Source organism: Phalangium opilio, unplaced genomic scaffold (genome assembly GCF_054372755.1).
Source record: "Phalangium opilio isolate 3A_F unplaced genomic scaffold, DU_Popi_V2 ptg000082l_1, whole genome shotgun sequence".
NCBI lineage: Eukaryota > Metazoa > Arthropoda > Arachnida > Opiliones > Phalangiidae > Phalangium > Phalangium opilio.
Window position 1 is genome coordinate 12,937,242 of NW_028324189.1, and position 19,918 is coordinate 12,957,159.

Genomic DNA, 19,918 nt, shown 5'->3' on the forward strand with positions numbered 1-19,918 from the left:
CTTGTCAGTGTTGAGATATGTATAAGGAGCGTTTACGTTGATGACAAGAGTACATAACAAAGCAAAAGTACGCAAAGAATTTATACTACATAAAGATTTATTTTTATAAATTGCTTATATAAGGTCAATTACATTAAATATAGATTATTATTACAATTAAAGATATATAAAAAATATTCATTTCAAAAACAATTAACCAAGATTAGTCATATTATCATAAAATTTATCTACGGATTAGTGACCTTCTTGTTGACCAAAAAGTTGTTGAATCAGCTCATTGTTAGGATTGACATTTCCGAGAATTTGAGGGAAATTTGTCTCAATTCCTTCCCACATGACGTCAGAAATTAAAGGCTGAATTTCCTGTTTAGAGAAGTACGACGTTAAAAAAATAAACCACTGGTGCACTCCATGGTGACTTACTTGCACTGGGTGCATGCTGTCGATGGGTTCCAATGCTTGCCACTTTTCGAATCCAAGGGCTTCAAAACGTTCCAACACTACCTTCATAGGATTGTCCAGATAATGAAGTTCAACCCCATCAAACTTCATAGTTTCCGCAATGCCTTTCAGTGTCTCACTCAGTAAGTGGGACCTCTGTTAAAAGTCCAAGTTAAGTATAACCACAGGCTTCTTGAATTAGATTACCTACCTCAGTGGTCGCGTTTCTGTAAGCTTCATCTCGGTTCATCCATCCATAGCAAGGTCCAATACGCATGCAATTGAACCAGTCGTAAACGTTGGCGTAAGTTACGTCACCGCGTAATTGACCGATGGGATGAAGACGGTGTGCCATTGTTGGAAATATGAAACTACCGTCCACAAGGCCTATTAGAACGATATGACTTCCATTAGGCAGAATAGAGCTCTGAAAAGAAACTGTTTAACGTTCACCCCAAAATTTGGTTTTCGTTTGTATCTTACCAAATAAGTCAAAGACTCAACGACGTTTTCCCTGTACTCATCCGGGGTTGTCAACTGATCGGTGCGATTCATAAACCGTCTGCAGACATCATTGCCCATAAGCGCGTAGAAAACTATAGCGGGTTTGTCTTGATTCTTGAGTCGAGATATACTGGATAAGAACGGCTTCATGGTACTGGTTTCTGCTCCGTTGAAACAAACATTCTGGAAATCGCGATGGTTGCACAAGTTTCGTTCCCGCAATCTCTGGTACAATGAGGTAGAAGACCCTCCTCTCATGATTGGCCAATCAATATTAGTATAACCAGTCGAAAAGGCCAAATGTGGCCAATCGAACTGGTTGGACATGACTGAACTCATGTTTTGGAAGATGCCCTGAAATAATTAAACATTACTCCTGCTGTGTCAGAGAACCAGAGTTAGACTTACAGTTGTGATACTAGACGCGGTCAACCATTGTTCAGGAATGTGAAAATGAGCCCCGATCGAATCACCAATGTAGATGAAACCGAATTGGTCCGTACCATCGCATAACTCCTTTTCGTAGGGTATTCCCGTAACAGGATTGGCTCCTCTGATTCCATTACAATTTGAATCGAAGATATAATCATTGAACAGTGGCTTTCGTCCTGGATAGATGAACTCGTTGACGTCATCACAATCTTTACCACGCCAGAATGATCCACGGAATGACTAAAATTGAAACCTCTTTAATAATCGAACCAACCCAAATAACAGAAAACATACCTGAACAACGCTAAATCTATCGCGATCTAAATCCACAGCTGGGACATGGTTACCAAATGTTCTGAAACGACAATAAGTCAAGGTGAAATTCTTACACTCAAATACTTTGGTATATAATAAGTCTTACGTCTTAAAAATGTCACAAATTGACCCGACTCCTGGCAGATAGCAAACATTTTCCACTGATTCTGTCATAGTCTAGAATTAAAGTTTAGAGGTGAATAGGTCAGAACCGTAAGCTTTCGAATAAACATACCCATGGAAACGTCGGCATAATTCTCGCATTCGCTCTGGATTTTTGTACAGCTTGCGCTATACCTCCCTTAGTTGTGAAACAACAATTAAACAATTAGATTAATAAGTTTTAATGAACTGATTAACGACCGTACTTGTGGTAGTGGGAACAGGTTACAGTAATCATGACCTGGATCTACGTGACATATACCAAGACTGTAGCAGATAACATCAGGCGTTTCATTTCTTACTAGCCTAATGTAATTAAATTTGATAAATATCTCAACCAAATGTTAATCAAGACAGACCCAGGTTACTTTTCGACTACAGCTGGACCCCAAATAGTAACTAGAAAGCTACACAACATGTTGTACTGCCCAGAGAACATCGTGCACAGTTCCCTTGACACAAAATCAACCACACTGACATTGTTGACGTCAGCTACTTGTTCGATGACTGCGATAATGACGGTACAAGCTGTACCGTAAAGAAACTTAAATTATAATTATCTCCTAACGCAATTACCCAATGATTTGACAACTTACGTACCACCACAACCAGTACCACCGTTTACATCTCCCGTAATAGGTTCGGACCTAGCGAAAGATTGGGCGAAACAACATGGTACTAAAATCAAAACAATACCGAATATTAACCACGGTACAAGCTGAGTCGATTTCATGTTGGTACGATTAAACTTAATTAAACGGAGAATTAAGTATATATAGGCTATTTTATTGGGGAAAACATGGTTTTTTACTGAACACCCTTTGATGCCTACTGTGAGTCAAAAGATTTTTTGCTAAAGCTAGTTAATATAATTTACATAAATTTGATAGTTTTTTGTTGTAATAAGCATTTTTAAACGATTTGCTTAAATATTTTTTGTTAATTCAAGCCATTGATCGAGTATCATATCAAATTATAAGTTATTGCAATTTATTGAGATAAGTCCAAGTTGTATCTTTCATATGCCTATGTATTTCCAATTTCTGAAAAATAAGTATACATTAAAGTCACCAATGTTTGACATTCTCCCTCACTTTAAATATGTTTAATAATTTTAAACCTAACCTTCAATAAATGTAAGTTCAAATAGGCGTATATTAGTTTTTCTTTATCAATAGATGATAAGATTACCAAAATGAACAATGTTAACTATACCATAGCTTTGATAGAACTCCAAAGTTTTAGAATCGTATTCTAAACAGTCGTATAAATGCTAAAAATCTAAAATAATAAAACGTTTCCATCTTAACCGCTATTACACATTTGATTCAACTACGCAAAAAGCTTTTGAACCTTGAAGATGGTTGATAATTTGTGGCTTAGAGACATTATATTCCAAGAAAGGTCACGTCTTTGTGAACCTTACAAACTTCAACAAACCCCAGTTGTTATTGAGTTTAATAATGTATTGGAAAAGTACTTCTATTCGGCCAATATCAACTTTACATCATTGCAATATGGAGGTGATTATCAGAAGTAAGACCATTTACTACGAAACACGGAATAATTGTTATTTATATTTTATTTATAAATAATTTCATGTACACTTATAGCTACGCTGATCACGTGAAAATGTTTTTTCAAAAGTTGAAGATTTGCGGCGTCCGACCTATAGTGGTTTACTGTATAAACGGATGTCCGGCTAAACGCGGAGATCGGTTGAAATACGCCAAGTATATCTCCGAAACTGGCAAACCTCACAAACTAATGCCTCACATGTTTTTTGACATGTGCGTAGAAGTTCTTCGGGAACTGGAAGTCGAGATTTACATTGAGGACACCGTAGGTGGTTTGGTCTCATTGGCCAATTATCTACGGTGCCCAGTGATTGCCTGTGACAACATCTTCTACTTATTGGGTATTGATAAAGGGTTCATATGGTTCGACGATATCATTCCAACACTTGTCATCAACGAAGAGAAGAATAAGTACTTGAAGTGTTCCAAGTACGACCGGTACAAGCTCGAGGTCAATCCGTCGGAAGATACCTTGCTATCCCTTTTCCTTGTCGTAGAGCTATTTGGTTACCTCATACCTCATTTTCTCCGCAATATTGGAGACAATAACGATGAGGAAGAAATACCCCAAAATGATGAAAATTTAGCTGAAGTTGCGCCGGAAGTAATCGAAATATTCAATCCGGGTGATCCGGATGATCTAGATCTCCTATACACCGTATTATCCACAATGTCTAAAGAGGAAGTCATAAATGAGATCCTAGAAAACGCACCGATTAGGAGAGGAATCAATTTTTTAAATATCATTAATTCATTCTTTAAAAGGTTTGAATCAAACGAGTCAAGAATTAAACCGTACTTAGAAAACGAGGAAAATATTCAGGAAACTGAACCATTCACTTCCATGCCTTCATGGTTAAGTAAGATGTTTCGTCACCGTCAACTGGCACCCTTGGTATTGTTCACAATAACTAGGCAATCCCTCTATTTATGTCCAATGATTAATGACCCTATTAGTCATTCTAGCCACGCATGTTCCTTACGAATTAGAATGGCATTGTACCATATATTAGCACCATTGATAGAAAGCGAGAATATTCGTGAAATTGATCGTAATATTGAATGGCAAGAAGAAGCGCAATTAACGAAGATAAAATACCGAGCCACAGATCCGGCATTAACGAAGATTACAATAACGAATTTAATGAAACAAAGCCAAGACAAGAAGCTACGATTCTTATTGGATGCTCTAAAATGTCCGTATGATTTTCTAATCGGCATTCATGCACCATCATACTTGAAGTTGCCAGTCCTTCTCTTAAAGTACGTTTGGATTCGCTCATCTTTGATTCGGTGTCGAGACACATTCGAAGCTATTTTGGCATCCATCTTAATTTTGAGTTACGAAGCTCCGATCACTGACACGGCACAATTTTATTTGGATAAAAGACCAATTGTACGACGAGAGGGTAACCATTTCGAAGCGGATATCGTACATCGTTACAGCGAGTACCAGAGCTGCTGGAAAAACGTCATGTACCTTAACCAGTTACTTGGGGAACCATTGGAATTACCGGCGATTGGAAGATGTTTGAGTGGGACTTTAATTTATAACTTGACCACACTTTTGAGACATGAAAACACCTGGAGAATGAAGAAGGTGTTTATGGGAAAGGTTTTGGGGTCTAAACGTGAAGAATTGTTTTATAACTTAATGAGAAAAATTACTACCTCGTAATTATTTATAATTAAAAACAATTTATATTGTAAACTTTTCAATAATGCTATAAAATGGTTTATTCACGATGTAGTTCACTTAATTAATTACTGTTTTACCCTCATACTTGAATTGTATCCTACTCTGTATGGTACATTGCCCCTAGCTTACACAGAATGAGGAACAAAAATCCTAAATAGGCCTATGCACGTGGCACGATTCAAAATTCGCGCGTATTCACGTTTTGACTGACACTTTCAGTGAAAATAATAATAATAAAAAACGTTTCGTGCTAAATTTTATTTAAATTAGCTTTTAAAGCAGTGTTTAAAGGTACTTAACATATTTTAAAACCCTTTTATCAAATTAAATTATGATAAATAATCAACTTAAAACTACAATTGAATCGCGATTATTATCGGATGAAATCAGATGGCCTTTGAAAGTTAATCCATTTATCGATTTAGTACCTAGGCTAAAATGCCGTCATTTTATTTTCAGAATCTACAAACTAATCGCGGTTCTATCAACATTCCACATGATTAGTATTGTACAGTCATCATTAAGCTTTAAATTTTCATTTCTAAAATGGGCGTTAGAGGGTTAAGTTCGTTCTTTGACCAAAACAACGAAATATCACAACGTCATAAGCTACAAAATATTAGGATTGTCATCGATGGATATAACCTCATACACCAACGATATTTTAGCTCTAATCTCAGCTTGGTATACGGAGGGGAATACGAGAAGTAAGTCTTTATTCAAAATCTTTTGTAAGTTTATTCATGTTAACAATAAGAAATTCGTGGGTCATTGAAAAAAAAAAAAAAACCACCCCACAACCCTGAACTTCCTGAAGGCTGTAGCCCTATGCTTGCTTCCTTCCTGTCTGTCTCTTATCAGACTCCCTAGAGAGCGCCGGGAACGAATATTTATTTATTTATTTATTTATTTATTTGGACTAGCAACGTACATGCAAGCCTTAGGCTTTTGTGGTACGGACGGAATGATTTGAATTTTGACATGAGAAATTGAGAATAGTAGACAAATATTAGAAATTAAATGAACAGTGCATATGTATAATTAAATAAAGATTTTAAACAGGAGGATAGCAAACAGATTTTAAGATTAATTAAAGGTTTTAAACATGAGTTTGGTAACGATTATAAAATGAGACAGTAAACAATAATTAAGATCTAAGTGAACAAAGTGCTTATAGGTAATTAGTTAATAATTTGACTTGAGAATAGTAAACAAATATTGAGAATTTAAGGTGACCAAGCGCTTGAGGGGATTTAATTAAAATATAGGAATAGAAGAATTGGTCATGAGAGTATATACTAATTTAAGATTTAACTACCATGGGGTTGTAGGTAATTAATTAATGAAGGAATTTCCAGGACGAGTGGGGGGAGTGACTAGTGCATTGGATTACAAGTGAAAATGTTGAGAAAGTGCAGCGCGGAATTTAGACCTTATAGGGATAGAGATTATTGATTCTGGGAGTGCGTTCCAATCAGAGATGACCGAGCTTGTAAAGTGATGTTGACGGACTGAGGTCAACACTCTGGGTTTTAGTATTTTAAGGGAGTGACCCCTAGTAGAGGATAAGGGTGCCGGTTGGAAGAATGTATCGATATCCAGCGCGAGCTTATTGTTAAAGAAATCGTGTAAAAGACAGAGATTATTAATTAAATGACGCGTGTGGACTGGGTCGATTTGGAGTTTCGATAATCTTGTAGGGGCTGGGAGTTTCTCAAGTTTGTTGGTTAATTTAGTGAATTTATTTTGAGCCTTTTGCAGGGTGGTAATGCTGGAAGAGGACGACGGTGTCCATATGGGGGAGGCGTAGCTATGGAATATTCTAAGCGTAGGGGTTAGACATAAAGTATAAATTGTAAATACTAGTAAGCTTCGTTAACGTTAACTCATTGTGGGGCTACACGGACAAACCGGAAGTTAGCCTCGTCGATCGAATTAAGACTTTATAGTTCCCTAAAGTTATCATAATAATGTCTTAAACTTGAAAACTATGAACTGAAGCCCTATTTTTGACAACCTAATAACAGATTCGCCAGAAACTTACGCGCCTTTTTCAACAACTTTCGACAATGCAACGTCTACCCTATCGTAGTTTTGGATGGCGGTGCCGACCCGACCGACCGCAAACTTCCGGTACTTTTGGACCGCATGAAAGCTCGCATACAGACTGCCCACAAAATATCAAAACTTGGTGAAACCAAGGACAAGCTCTTACCTTACCTGTGTAGCACTGTCTTCATAGAAATCTTGAAAGATGAAGGCATCCCTGTCCTTCAAAGCGACTTCGAAGCTGATGAGGAAATAGTTGCTATTGCCAACTACTACCAATGTCCCATACTAAGCAACGACAGCGATTTTTACCTTTTTGACCTTTCTGGGGGTTTCATAAGGTTAGATTCGTTACACGACAACGTTTGCTACGATGAAGGCGACCCCAGACCCTACTTGCCATGCTCAATATACTTCGTCGACTCTTTTTTGACGCACTTCCCTGGAATACGCAAGGATGTCTTACCTCTATTCGGAACCCTTATGGGCAACGATTACATTCGCCCAGAGACGTTCGATAACTTCTTTGGCAACATTCGCTTACCGAAAAGTCGTTGCAAGAAGCTCCGTATCTCTCCACGTCACGCTAAGATGGTGGGTTTGTTGTCATGGTTGGAGAACAAGACGTACGACGAAGTACTCGAGCACGTGGTACGTTCTTTGAAACAAGAAAATCGCGAATTCGTCCTGGAGATTACGCGGGAAGTCGCTGAAAACTATAGCAGGGTCAATTCCGTCCTATTAGGGTATCTGATCAATCCCGAACGCGACGAACCTGGTATGGACAATCCCAAAGTCCTCACTAAGAAAAGTAACAAACCGCCAGCCTGGTTGTTACGCAAGATTCATAACACCGAGTTATCATCTGGGATGTTGGACATACTCTGTAATCGCAGAGTGTCCCTGTCTCCAATGATAAACGAACCCAAAAGCACCTCCTGTCATATGTGCTCATCCAAGTTAAGACTGGCCGTTTATAAACTCGTGCTTAGCATTGATGGTTTCACTAATTGTACCATAAAGGAATACGATCAGAAAGACTGGAATCTATGCGCCACAACCGTGGAAGTTGCGTACGACGCGCCATTGAACGAACGAATCCCGAATTTAATCGTTTTGCCAAACGTCAATTACGAACTAAGACGGTTTTATCTCTTGAATAGCTTACAAACGCAAGATTTAGATTTATCGGCTTTGCCACCCACGTTGCAACTACCCATCGCGGTGCTCAATTACTTTACTAAACACAGCGGTTTGTCTTATAGTCCTCATTTTATCAGTGCCTTGATATGCTGTATCATCATTCTAGGTATAGTTCGACCTTTTAAGTACCGCAATACGGTAAACTTACGCGGCGTAACCCGGAAAGAGGTCAACATCGCCGACGCGGGTTTTTCCAAGTTTTTTAACAAACCGCGACACAATAACGCCCGTATTTTTCTAGTCGATATTGTACACCGTTTTAGCGAATACCAGGCGTCTTTCAGAGTCGCTTACAACTTGAACCAATTGTTAAACGAACCGTTAACGCGACCATTGGTCAGCGACTGTCTCAGTGGAACCTTTGTCTACAACCTAACCGCCATACTACAAACACGGTCCTCACCTGACTTATTCGTATCCGAACATATGGGTCGGGGATCGCGACTGGACGAATTTTATTATTTCCTGAAAAATAACTACGTCACGAGTACACCGACGGTTGACGAATCAAGATTCAATAAACCGCAGCAGATGTCCCGTGACCGTCGGGGACCACCGCCTTCTCATCAACGAAGCGGTGCTAGAGTTTTCTACCCATCCGGAAACCGTTTTGAAGTTTTGAATTCCTGAACCCCTCACCATCACTTTTAACTGTCCCTGACGCGCAAGTTAAGTAATTGTACCAAGAATCGGCTCGCCGAGTATATCTCAACATTTCATTCTGTTTTTGTTTCAGTCGCGTCAGGGAAAGAATTTTTGTATAAAATAGTTTTCTTTTTATTAAAATGACTTTTTGTTTTCATATTGGTATCTTGTTATTCTCTTTTCTTTCAAATGGTGGGCTGCAAAACATTCCGTGACTAAACAACCCTGACTCCGGTATTCAGGGCAGTGATGGAATGTTATACTATATTAATAAGGCGCCATAAGTCAGCGCTACGATGACTAAATAAATCTAATTGAATTAAAACTAACGTAGTTTAGGGAACAAATCACTTGATCGCGAGCTGTTAAACATGACGAACAGGGTAAGTTTGCGTCTTGTTTGTACTAGTATAGTTAACACCGATTAGTTACCAGTAATTGTAATTTATACTGGGTTGCCACAAAATCAAGCGTTCAAGTTATATTTTATAACGTATTGTAAGGTTCAACATTGCAAGAAAATTTCCTAACTCATTATCAAATTCCCTGAATTACTTTACCGTGATATGTATGGTCCTCAAATTCCTTGACCCGTGGCAACCCTGAATTAAATGGATAGGTAATGATCCTTGAAGGATGTGGGTTTGTATAAATGGTTATGACGTGGTTTGTGATCAGGGACACATCTTTATACATTTGGTTCACGTTAACTTAACCATTTACGTGTAAATTACTATTATCAAATGTGGATGAGAGGGAAAGTATGACAATGGCTATAGAGCCTGTGTTAAAAAACGCGGACATCAAAGTTTCGCCAATAACTATTTAGTTTACTAGTGACTGATGGACTTGCAAACTCGCGACTGAAAGTAGTTCAGACATTTATTCTCCTTGGTTTTACCATAGCCCACTCGATCACGCGCATCACGACGCAAGCTGCTCGCGCTATAGCTAAATTACCGAGATTTGTTTTAAACGTATCTAGTTTTATGCGCTCTTCTATTGCTTCGATAACCTAACTTAAATCCATATTATACCTTCAAATACCTTTTAAAACATTACCATCTACTCTGTCCTGACTACAAACACAAATCGAGGAAGTTCTAGCATACAAAATAGCAGACGACGGTAACAGCGTAACCGCGAATTAACACAAGACCTTTTTTAAGGGAGTGAACAGGCCCAGTATAGCTACGCCAATAAAACGGTCAACTACGGCGAAACTCTGATGACTCGCGACTTTTGGCCATTTTCATACTTTTCCTCTCATCCACTTTTGCTATTATTTTATATTATTTCCCAACAACAGGATTCAGTTTCAATCACAACAACGGGTAGTTATCCCCACGCACCCGAACCCAAAGAAACCACGACGACGACGACAATAACTAAAAAACGTGGCAATATCCTATGGAGTTTCTTCTGGTTTCTGATATTCATTACAATTTCGTACAGTATCGCAATTACGTGCGCGTTACTATACGTCGTCATTCTTCCACTGGCGATATGTATTACCAAACTCAAAGGTTTCACTAATTGTTTGTTGAAAGGAGCTCAATTACCATATATATGCCTTGATTCTATGATACACCATTACAATATGAGAGAGGCCTTCGCACCCAAGAGAGAAAAGAAATAATTCATCAATTAATTGTGTTAAAAATATGTTAAATATTTTAATAATTTCTTTGTTTTAAGTTGGATTTTAGAGGGATTAATTTGTCCACTCTATAATGACGCCATTGATATAATAATAACGAGATCCAGGGATGTAATGTAATGTAACGTAATGTTGAATTAACAAGGCTTAAAATATTAATTATAATTATCACTATATATTTGTACGCGGGAAAACTTTGGTTAATAAACTTGTTTATAATAATTTATATGTTGTTTGAGCGTGACGTACCCGTTTGTAAGTTGACTTTACGCGATATGGCAAGAAGGTTGGGACTTAAATTGAACCTCCTGGGTTATTGCAAACGAAAATAAGTATAAGTGACTTAATTATATGGTGAGCGGTTTAAATAAGTAAGTACTGCGATACATAAGTAATAACGGCAATAAGAAGGTACTAAACGTTTATTGTGGTCCATCTGTGACGACTTGACCTTAAGTCTTGTTTGGTGGACGACCAACAAGTCCATTTCATCTCAAACTGTTTTATGATGACCATCTTCGACAATTGCTTTCCTCGACCCACCACCTTTCCATGTCCTCGTAAACTTTAACTTCCGTGTCAGTTTTCAACTTATGGCATAAGTCGCAAAACATGTTTCCTTCCTGCAACTCGTACGTTTTTCTCCAATCAAAATAACTTCTGTAGAATCCTTTGCTCTTGGACAGCTTGTCCAAGAAAGTGGCCAACTCTTTGGGACTGTCGAAGGAGGAGGCGTCGACGTACGAGTGGCTTGGTGCCAATTGGGAATAGTCGGCACCACCTAGGACAACTGGGATCGCGTCGTATTGAGCGGCTTCGTAAAATTTCTCGGAGACATAGTCTTTGCAGAGGGAATTCTCCAAGGTAAAGGAGAAGAAGTATTTGTTGGAGAAGCTTTTAAGGCACTTTAGCGTTTTTTCTTTGGGACAAGTGGCCATACCGCACGTTCCGTAAATGTCCAAGGGCATAAACCGCTGTAGATTTTCGGCGAAATATTCGCGTCTACTCGAGGTGTAACAATGACTGACCATCCAATAACCCATATCGGTTTTATTCGCAATATTTATAGGCGCTACTGTGATGTTGGAACTAATGGAGGAATGTTTTGGGACGAAATAACCGTACTTAACGACAATGTCCGAATCTAAACGATAAGTCATTGTCCAATTGAACATCTTATTCATAAACCTGAACCCCAGAAAGTACGAATAAGGAGGCGGTTCCAAATTGAAAAGAACCCATTTTTGACGCGGATGACGGTAAGGTGGTAAGTCTGTCAAGTCAAGGTCGCGCAAATGAAAGACGACAGCGTCACTCTCTTTTAATCTCGACCTGTCATTGGTAACTTCGCACGATTTTTCTACGGGACATTTTTGGGGGTCTCCGTGGGGATACACCCATTTATCATAAAAGGAGGTCCATAATAGTATGACTTTACTACCAGGCGCGGTATTACGAGTACCTGCGCTACTGGTGTCTTGTAAAGAGACGGTCGCGTTACTGTAGTAATAAATGTAGTAAATAAATACTAACCCAGTAAATTTGACAATAAAGAAGAGCGAAAAACGATAGAACCATTTGGAGTAAAGTATTTGCGCTAATCGTCGGTTCACCCACATTTTTTAGCACAACAAGCGATGAAATTAATGTTATATATCACACCTCATTCAAGATATGCTAAGACGTTGTTACATAAGTCACACAAAAAATCTCCGTCACTGTCATATTGCAGGAACCATTATATCCAGGGGTTCTATAAACATTACGCGCTCCCGTTATCGCTCCATTCATTTAATTATGTTTATTGTAAACTCCCTATAACTGTCCAATTTCAATAGTCCAAAATACAAAAGCACATCCCCAGTTCCCCACTTTCTAACTACAAAAATATTATCAGACGACACACAATGTCCAGACGCGCCTATTTTCCCTTCCCGCGCGCGGCCGCTCACCGCACATCGATTTGCAACATCACGTGTCCTTATCCAAGATCTCTTATTCGTCTTTCGTAAACGCTATTCTATTTTTTTTTATTACACAAGCTTAAGGGGTATTGATAAAGTTACGTATAAAACGAGGGGTCGTTGATAAAGTGAATATGGTACAGAGGACTTCAACTTAACCCATCAAGCTCTATTTATGGTTAAAGTTACTTGCTTGGGGTAATTATCTTCATCACTATCGTCGAATGAATCGGAGGAGAGGTAGGGCTCTTCCTCGTTCGGGATTTGTTCCTCACATTTTGAGTATATAGAGTTGAATTTCATTTGACCCTCTTGTCCATTCAGAAATACGGGTTCTGAGATGGACAACCTTTGACTGGGTCGAACGTTATCCAATGAACCGTCGCGAGCTTTCTTCTTCTTACGCTTTGAAAACTTTTTAAAATGGATGCCAATCAAAATTAGGTGCGCCTCCGCTGCTGTTAGGGATATGGCACCCAAAGCCTGTTTAAAACAAATGGTTCATTCTTTTAAACCAGGGATAAAGCCTATACTCCCTTTAATATCAAATAAACAGGAGTTAAATCTCAGGAAATTAAATTAAGTCGTTGTAGGCCTAGCCTGAGTGGTAAATTAAGCATCCCCTCTTATATCAATTTATCATTGTTAAAAACACTTTGCGCAACGCTGCGGCTTTGTTTGGGGAATTCTCTTTGACAAAATCAGGACATCCTTTAGCTTTAGTTTATATAAAAAATAAACGTTATCTTACCGCTGCAGCTTGATAACTGATTCGGGCACCACTCTGTCCTATAAGAAAAATGATTCCGAACAATAGAAAGAACGATATAACTGATAAAACTGAAAGTTCCTATATGGAAAAAGAAAGGAAAATATATTTATAATTCCACAAACAACTCAACTCAAGATTACGGACGGTTGTACACGTACAATATAGCACAGTAGACGCTGTTTTAAAACAACGCGACGCAGGTGACCATTTAGATTGACAATTATCATAATAATGGAAAGGATAACTGTTGACATGGTGACAATAGCAAAGTACCGGTATGTCGGGATGTAGGAAGGGGGGACGCAGTTATATCCATAATGACAATGGGGGGTTGATTCTTCAGCGATGAAAGCGGCCAAAGAGAACACCTACAGGAGGAGGAATTGTTTAGCGCCCTTGACTAATTTACATTGCGTTGATAACACCTGTTACCGAGCCTGTCCAAACATCTACCCTAACCCTAGCTAGACACTTTATAGTAAACGCCATATAGTTGCCTATACACTTCTAAACTACATATAGTTACCTATACACTTCTAAACTACATATAGTTACCTATACACTTCTAAACTACATATAGTTACCTATACACTTCTAAACTACATATAGTTACCTACACACTTCTAAACTACATATAGTTACCTATACACTTCTAAACTACATATAGTTACCTATATACACTTCTAAACTACATGTACTTAAATATACTGTTACTAATGTGTACATTTGAGGGGCTAGAAGGTGGCAATCTGACCCCTAACCAATTAAACCAAACACAATTTAATTCTTATCAAACTTAATCCTAACCTAACCTAACTTGCACCTAAACTACCACGTGTACCATAAATACAACGGAGGGAGGGGTCAGGTTTCCGTATTATCCGTTATTTGAGAAGTAAGAAAGTCTTATTGACATATCATATCCGATATCTTTATTTACTCATTTTTCTAAGCTAATAAATGGTAACTGACGATATGTCATGACCACTTCGTTTACTACTGTTGCCTACAGAACTCTTCATCTGACACCAGCCACACTACTCAGGTTGTGAACCAAATTATGGCGCCAAAATAATTTATGACGTCATCTTGAATTAAAACGCCCGGAACACCGTGAAATTAAATTAACTCACCGCAGTAACAATCCTAAGAATACCCCTAGTTTTTCTCAAATAGGACAAATTCCAGGATCTGAGCCATTTATTTTTAATTTCGATTCTAGTCACCCCTTCTTGGTGGTGACTTTGGTTTATGTCAGGCACGGCATTTTCCGTTGTCTCCGTCCCAACATAGGGCATACTTGACACCAATATACTTGTACTTTTAGGCTATAACTACGTCACTGAAAATTAAAGTAAAAGTAGTATATAAGACGGAGGGATTTTGGCACCAAACTAATGCGAAAGAAAAAAAAAATTCTTTTGGGGTAGATCTATTTTAAGATTTTTAGGAGTCTTGTTAAAAATAGTCTTAACTACTAGACCGTTTTATTCGACTACAGTTTAGCTTTTTGATAGAAGCGACAGGGAGTTGGTGCTCGCAGTTTTTCCTGGCTTTGCAGCGAACGGAAACTGAATTTATTATTGATATAGGATGTGTTAGCCCGCATTTTTTTCCAGTTAAAACTATAGGAAGGAAGTTGCGTTAGAATCGTAAATAAAACGGCAACTGTTAGAAGTATTCTAGGCCGACATATTTCGTCCAATCCAATGTCAATGTTATTCACTAGGCCTATTAAATTTTGGGGAAATATAAGACATTAGTATCATCTTTAAAGCCAAAACATGGCCACGAATTTATTCCTCAAATTTTACAATTTTTATTATTATTCTTACAATGTTTAAAACATTCAGTATTTTTTGCGTCATTTTGTATAAATTCCAAAAAAAAATTAAAAATTTCCTCAGTGCGAATTTTTGTGTTTTTGCGATTTTTTTTGTTCAATGGACAAAATCTGTAAAAACATTATTTTAAATATAATATAATATTAAATTATATTAATGTTTAACAATAATACAAAATGTTTTAATAAATTTGGGTTTTTAAATTTATGGGATTAATTAACTTTAAATTATATTTATTTGTTTGTTTAATTAATAAAAAATGCTATGGTTGTTGTGATTATGTTAAAAACAATCCAATCTGTTTATTATATATTTTAATTTAATCAAAATAAGCTGCGATGATATTAATTAATTTATTTATTAGTTGGGTGTATTAATATATATTTAAACTAATATAAATCTTGATATATCACTGCATTAACATATTTAAGACTGTACTAAACAATTAATTTTCGTTATTATGAATTTATGATTGTAAATTCAGTCTTATAACGTTTTATGCAAATCTTGGGGGTGTTTTTGAGAAATGTATTAAAACACAATTAAAAACGTGTCATACTTTTAATCATATAATCACTTATAAATCTAACTTTAAAGCTAGATTCGTAAGGAATGTATGACTGGAATTAACGTTAAAATTTCCGGCGAGTGTTTGAAGGCAGTGTCGTTAAATTAATCCACCAAGGCTTATTCTAATGGGTGCGTCCAAGGCTTATGGCGCCATTTATAAGTTAACTAACAAATCTAGGCAGACGACGCTTCGTTTTGATCCCGATCTGTCAGTTAAAATAGTTCGATAAGCCTTGGCGCACGAATCGGGGACCGATAAGGTGGATTTTAATAAAAACAAAGATTATTGATTGCACAAGCTGAAAAAGAAAATTGGTTTTTAAGCAGGGATCGACGGTAATTAAACTAATTAAGTGTCAGACTTATTGATTGCACAAATCGTTAATTTACGCACGAGGTTATAGAAAAAAAAATATTATAATAAATATGTTTTCAAAAGTACTTCACACGATGACGCCACAGGAAAAATACATCAGCTAGAAAGAATTTTGTTTTTATTTTTAAACTAAGGCCTTGTTTTGTTTGTATGTTTGTTTGATATATTACGTGGTTTGTTGTTTTATTGTATTTTTAAAAATTGTGGCGCTGTCATATTAAAAATACATTCAGCGTTTTTTTGTTTGTTTCGATAAAATTTTGTTAACAAAGTTTAGATTATGTTTGTTTGGTCCAACCTTTTAACGCTGACGTAAAACAGTTTCTAAAAATCACCATACGCCACTAAATTTACCATTCTCTAACATTTTTCAGTAGTTACAACCAATAGACCAAGGTCTATTTTCGTTATTTTTTGATTAGTCTATTTTTAAATTATTACCTTACTTGCACCTATAACCAAGACATTTCCCAAATATCAACAGCGTTACACCAGAGGCACATTATTATCAGAATAACAACGATAAGTTTTATATTTTGAACGGTTTTTTTTTTCTCTCAGCTAAACATTAATTTCAGCCTTAATAGAAATCGAAAATACACAATTACACAAGAATAATTAACAGTATTTCTGATTTTCTCCTATGAAAATTAATACAGTAAAACCCGTTTTTAAGTTTATAAGCCTTGGACTTTCCGCTAACAATGAAGCAGACGAATTTAGGCAGATCTAGTCGTTTAATACGAGGCTTAATATTGGTTTTTTAAAGAAGGGCAAGTATATAAGCCTTGGACTTTCCGCTAACAATTTAGCAGACGAATTTATCCAGATGTAGTTGAATAATACGGAGGCTTAATATTGGTTTTTTAAAGAAGGGCAAGTATATAAGCCTTGGCCTTTCCGCTAACAATTTAGCAGACGAATTTAGGCAGATCTAGTCGTTTAATACGAGGCTTGATATTGGTTTTTTTAAAGAAGGGCAAGTATATAAGCCTTGGCCTTTCCGCAAACAATTAAGCATTCGAATTTAAGTTGACTTAATCGTTTAATACAAGACTTAATATTGGTTTTTTAAAGGTGGGCAAATTCGTGTAGGTAGATGAGTTTAATTTTATGATTTAGGATTTGCTGTAATTAACGGGCGTTCTTTCTAATTCTGACTAACAAATCAGTTTATAAGCCTTGGCTTTCCCGTAGACGAATTTAGGCTTATCTTATCTAGTCTTCTAATACAAGGCTTAACGTTAGATTTTCCTACAAAAAAGGTCAAATTAGCGCGTTTAATTGGGTTTTACTGTAATTAACGCTCATTTTAATGTGAACTGAAGATGTTTTTTTGGCACTACCCAATATTTTACTATTACTATATAATATAATACGTATCTCCATGTAATTAATTATGAAGATGGAAGTAAATTAGTAAAATACGAATAAGTAGGGCCTTGTAAAATGAAACTTTTTTATGTTGTCGCTTGCTTTTAGGTCTCAAAAAAACAGTACACGAAAGAAAAAGCAAATTTTACAAAAAGCTTAAATATTAATTATTAATATATTTTTAAAAACGTATATATTTTTTATATAATTATTTCTATACTGTAAAAATGTTTTTATTTCAATATAATTTTGTGTTATTGGAGATTCTTTTCTGTTTGTAACGAAGGAAAAATTTGAATAAACTTATAAATAAATCAAACACTTCCCCCGTTCCCCATTTTTCCCCAAAAGAAGAACGAAACAACGAAGGAAGAAAGTATTTGAGAATAAAGCCCCAGACCCCCAAAATTGTTTTTACAACTGATATAATTGTTTTGATATTCAAATTTTGCATTTTTTCTCTCCTTTCCTTTATAGAAGCAATTTATTAGCAGCATTCGATTTTGTTAATAAGACCTCCCCATTTACCAAATATACTCTCGAAGAGTTGAATTTTGATGATGATATTGTTATTGTTATTGGCCTTTTGTTTTTTTATCGGAAAACTTAAAATTTAAACACAGTTAAATTTTAATTACAATTTTAATAGGCTGGATATGAAGGAGAGGTAGGGGATGCCGCTTTCGATGTACTAGTGGTTACAGTACGTTCACCTTGGGCAATTTGACCATTTCGCCAAGCTCTGAATTTTAAGAATGCATCAACGCCGTACAGTACCATAGCTACAAAGCCGAAAAACTGAAGAAAAAAAAAAAAAACACTTAAAGTTATACCATGGATGAAGAATGCGCGTGAGGAAATTTAAATTTGTTTTCATGTTATAGGAACGGCAACTCCCTATCTCGAACGACAGCTTATTCTGTATATACTCTGTTACATCATCGGTTGTCAGCACGCGTAAACCTAGGTCTCGATGTAATCTAGCCTTGCGCGTGCTGACAAGAGGCTAAAAAACTTCAGGATATTTTAAACTGATTTTAAATCCTGAAGAAAACAAATTTCCGCACGCGCATTCTTTATCCATGGTTAAACCCTTAAAATCAAGATTAACTTATTAATAACATTTGAAACTAACCCCTCCGGCTGCCCATGAGTGATCCGAACCACCTCTAACAGATACAACGAGAGACGCAATCAAATAAAACAGAACCCACGTAGCGCAAAAGCCAAATTCCTTTTGAGAAAAACTCATTTTAATTTTAACATCATTTATATGTTAAAAAAAAAACATAATTTTTGTTATCGGCATCTTACAACTAAAAGCCACGGAATCATATGAAGTTTCTCAATGACGTGAAATAAATAGAAACCCAGTAGGGTTAAAGAGACCCAAAAGGCAGTCATGGCTACAAAGCCAAACCAATTCTTTTGGGAGCAATAATCGCAATGTCCCAGTTCAACACATATGAATGCGATTAAACTGATGACCTGTTTCGATATTCTTAATGTTACGAAATTGGAAATATGTTGTTTGTTTATTAGAGGGAATTAAATAAATAAATACTGACTATTTGGGCAACTTTTAACATGCCAGGTAAAGTTCGAACATATTCTTTATCGAATCGGATACTGGGAGCCACCCTGGTTGTCGTTGTGGTAGTTGTCGTGTGGCTATCTGGAAATCCACCTCCACCCATAGACGCCATTTCGAATATCTTTTCAATTTAAATATTAATTCAATTAATTAAATTTTCAGTGGGTGCACATTCAGGGGGATTAAGTTTATTAAATAATTAATTATCTACTTTAAAAGATCATTAACTAATCATAAATAACAATATTTACAGGTGTGAGGTTTACTTTAGTTAATTAAACTGAAGATATAAGATTAAATTCCAAAAGGAAAGTATAAAAAATTAAGATTAGGCCTAATTTCTTCCTGCCTTCTTTAAAAGTACGTGAAGATGCGCGTGATGACTTCTCCCTAACCCAAAGCGGTCCCAATAATGATGTCTTGAAGACTTTCGGCTGGCACCCGCGCCAAAATCGTGCCAAAATTTCAAACCCAAACTAAGCCTAATTTTAAACCCTAATAGGTTTTTACCACAATTAAATATCCAACAATAATACATACCGATTATATTAAAAAAATAATTTACTTACCTATTTTAGAAATTAAGCCCCGTTTTCCTTAGATATTCCGGTGGAAAAACACCAACTTTACACCCAAATTAATTCCACACCCTTTGGCAAGTGTGCTCACTTTCTAAACTTGGCTTCTCTCTACGGTGGCGTCATCCATTAACCAGTCGACGTCACGCATTTTGGCTT

The 19,918-nt window shown here is 36.6% G+C and overlaps 6 protein-coding genes across 8 annotated transcripts; 2 read left to right on the forward strand and 4 right to left on the reverse strand.

The window, feature by feature from the left end:
- Window positions 1–92: 92 nt before the first annotated feature.
- On the reverse strand, window positions 93–2,587 carry LOC149651789 (acyloxyacyl hydrolase-like). The gene is made up of 11 exons (XM_089848851.1): window positions 2,455–2,587; window positions 2,223–2,382; window positions 2,061–2,160; window positions 1,928–1,993; window positions 1,799–1,869; window positions 1,672–1,732; window positions 1,354–1,617; window positions 925–1,299; window positions 653–868; window positions 424–597; window positions 93–363 (listed from the first exon to the last, which is right to left on the reverse strand). Exons 1-11 carry the CDS (start codon window positions 2,585–2,587, stop codon window positions 235–237), a joined length of 1,749 nt encoding a protein of 582 aa, XP_089704977.1. The 3' UTR covers window positions 93–234.
- Window positions 2,588–3,214: 627 nt separating this feature from the next.
- Window positions 3,215–5,177, forward strand: LOC149651790 (single-strand DNA endonuclease ASTE1-like). The gene is made up of 2 exons (XM_089848850.1): window positions 3,215–3,390; window positions 3,468–5,177. The coding sequence occupies exons 1-2, from the start codon at window positions 3,215–3,217 to the stop codon at window positions 5,107–5,109; spliced, it is 1,818 nt and encodes a 605-aa protein (XP_089704976.1). The 3' UTR covers window positions 5,110–5,177.
- Window positions 5,178–5,545: 368 nt separating this feature from the next.
- On the forward strand, window positions 5,546–9,184 carry LOC149651791 (single-strand DNA endonuclease ASTE1-like). Its single transcript, XM_089848852.1, has 2 exons — window positions 5,546–5,837; window positions 7,158–9,184. Exons 1-2 carry the CDS (start codon window positions 5,677–5,679, stop codon window positions 9,010–9,012), a joined length of 2,016 nt encoding a protein of 671 aa, XP_089704978.1. The 5' UTR covers window positions 5,546–5,676; the 3' UTR covers window positions 9,013–9,184.
- A 1,496-nt stretch (window positions 9,185–10,680) lies between these two features.
- Window positions 10,681–12,610, reverse strand: LOC149651792 (lewis-type alpha-(1,3)-fucosyltransferase-like). The gene has a single exon (XM_089848853.1). It carries the CDS (start codon window positions 12,304–12,306, stop codon window positions 11,191–11,193), a length of 1,116 nt encoding a protein of 371 aa, XP_089704979.1. The 5' UTR covers window positions 12,307–12,610; the 3' UTR covers window positions 10,681–11,190.
- Window positions 12,611–12,807: 197 nt separating this feature from the next.
- LOC149651793 (uncharacterized) lies at window positions 12,808–15,121 on the reverse strand. Its single transcript, XM_089848854.1, has 4 exons — window positions 14,557–15,121; window positions 13,582–13,791; window positions 13,403–13,501; window positions 12,808–13,134 (listed from the first exon to the last, which is right to left on the reverse strand). Exons 1-4 carry the CDS (start codon window positions 14,719–14,721, stop codon window positions 12,814–12,816), a joined length of 795 nt encoding a protein of 264 aa, XP_089704980.1. The 5' UTR covers window positions 14,722–15,121; the 3' UTR covers window positions 12,808–12,813.
- A 67-nt stretch (window positions 15,122–15,188) lies between these two features.
- Window positions 15,189–19,906, reverse strand: LOC149651794 (CKLF-like MARVEL transmembrane domain-containing protein 4). 3 transcript variants are annotated; one of them, XM_089848856.1, is made up of 5 exons: window positions 19,751–19,906; window positions 19,156–19,302; window positions 18,902–19,075; window positions 18,723–18,821; window positions 15,189–18,385 (listed from the first exon to the last, which is right to left on the reverse strand). In XM_089848856.1, the coding sequence occupies exons 2-5, from the start codon at window positions 19,291–19,293 to the stop codon at window positions 18,230–18,232; spliced, it is 567 nt and encodes a 188-aa protein (XP_089704982.1). In that variant the 5' UTR covers window positions 19,294–19,302; window positions 19,751–19,906; the 3' UTR covers window positions 15,189–18,229. The 3 variants fall into 3 exon arrangements, with proteins under 3 accessions (XP_089704982.1, XP_089704983.1, XP_089704984.1); XM_089848857.1 differs by lacking the exon at window positions 19,751–19,906 and adding an exon at window positions 19,433–19,555; XM_089848858.1 differs by lacking the exon at window positions 19,751–19,906 and adding an exon at window positions 19,448–19,472.
- Between the last annotated feature and the right edge of the window lie 12 nt (window positions 19,907–19,918).

What these genes read in the sequence shown, in the direction of transcription:
- LOC149651791 (XM_089848852.1), top strand. Translation starts at nt 5,677, where the DNA reads ATGGGCGTTAGAGGGTTAAGTTCGTTCTTTGACCAAAACAACGAAATA. An exon ending in TACGGAGGGGAATACGAGAA is followed by an intron (nt 5,838 to 7,157) that starts GTAAGTCTTTAT and finishes ACCTAATAACAG; the next exon opens with ATTCGCCAGAAACTTACGCG.
- LOC149651792 (XM_089848853.1), bottom strand. Translation starts at nt 12,306, where the DNA reads ATGTGGGTGAACCGACGATTAGCGCAAATACTTTACTCCAAATGGTTC.
- LOC149651794 (XM_089848856.1), bottom strand. Translation starts at nt 19,293, where the DNA reads ATGGCGTCTATGGGTGGAGGTGGATTTCCAGATAGCCACACGACAACT. An exon ending in TGTTAAAAGTTGCCCAAATA is followed by an intron (nt 19,076 to 19,155) that starts GTCAGTATTTAT and finishes ATATCGAAACAG; the next exon opens with GTCATCAGTTTAATCGCATT. An exon ending in TGATTCCGTGGCTTTTAGTT is followed by an intron (nt 18,822 to 18,901) that starts GTAAGATGCCGA and finishes TTTTCTCAAAAG; the next exon opens with GAATTTGGCTTTTGCGCTAC.
- LOC149651789 (XM_089848851.1), bottom strand. Translation starts at nt 2,587, where the DNA reads ATGAAATCGACTCAGCTTGTACCGTGGTTAATATTCGGTATTGTTTTG. An exon ending in ATTTGTGACATTTTTAAGAC is followed by an intron (nt 1,733 to 1,798) that starts GTAAGACTTATT and finishes TTGTCGTTTCAG; the next exon opens with AACATTTGGTAACCATGTCC. An exon ending in CCGCGTCTAGTATCACAACT is followed by an intron (nt 1,300 to 1,353) that starts GTAAGTCTAACT and finishes TAATTATTTCAG; the next exon opens with GGCATCTTCCAAAACATGAG.
- LOC149651793 (XM_089848854.1), bottom strand. Translation starts at nt 14,721, where the DNA reads ATGCCCTATGTTGGGACGGAGACAACGGAAAATGCCGTGCCTGACATA. An exon ending in TTCTTAGGATTGTTACTGCG is followed by an intron (nt 13,792 to 14,556) that starts GTGAGTTAATTT and finishes CTCCTCCTGTAG; the next exon opens with GTGTTCTCTTTGGCCGCTTT. An exon ending in TCAGTTATCAAGCTGCAGCG is followed by an intron (nt 13,135 to 13,402) that starts GTAAGATAACGT and finishes TGTTTTAAACAG; the next exon opens with GCTTTGGGTGCCATATCCCT.
- LOC149651790 (XM_089848850.1), top strand. Translation starts at nt 3,215, where the DNA reads ATGGTTGATAATTTGTGGCTTAGAGACATTATATTCCAAGAAAGGTCA. An exon ending in TATGGAGGTGATTATCAGAA is followed by an intron (nt 3,391 to 3,467) that starts GTAAGACCATTT and finishes GTACACTTATAG; the next exon opens with CTACGCTGATCACGTGAAAA.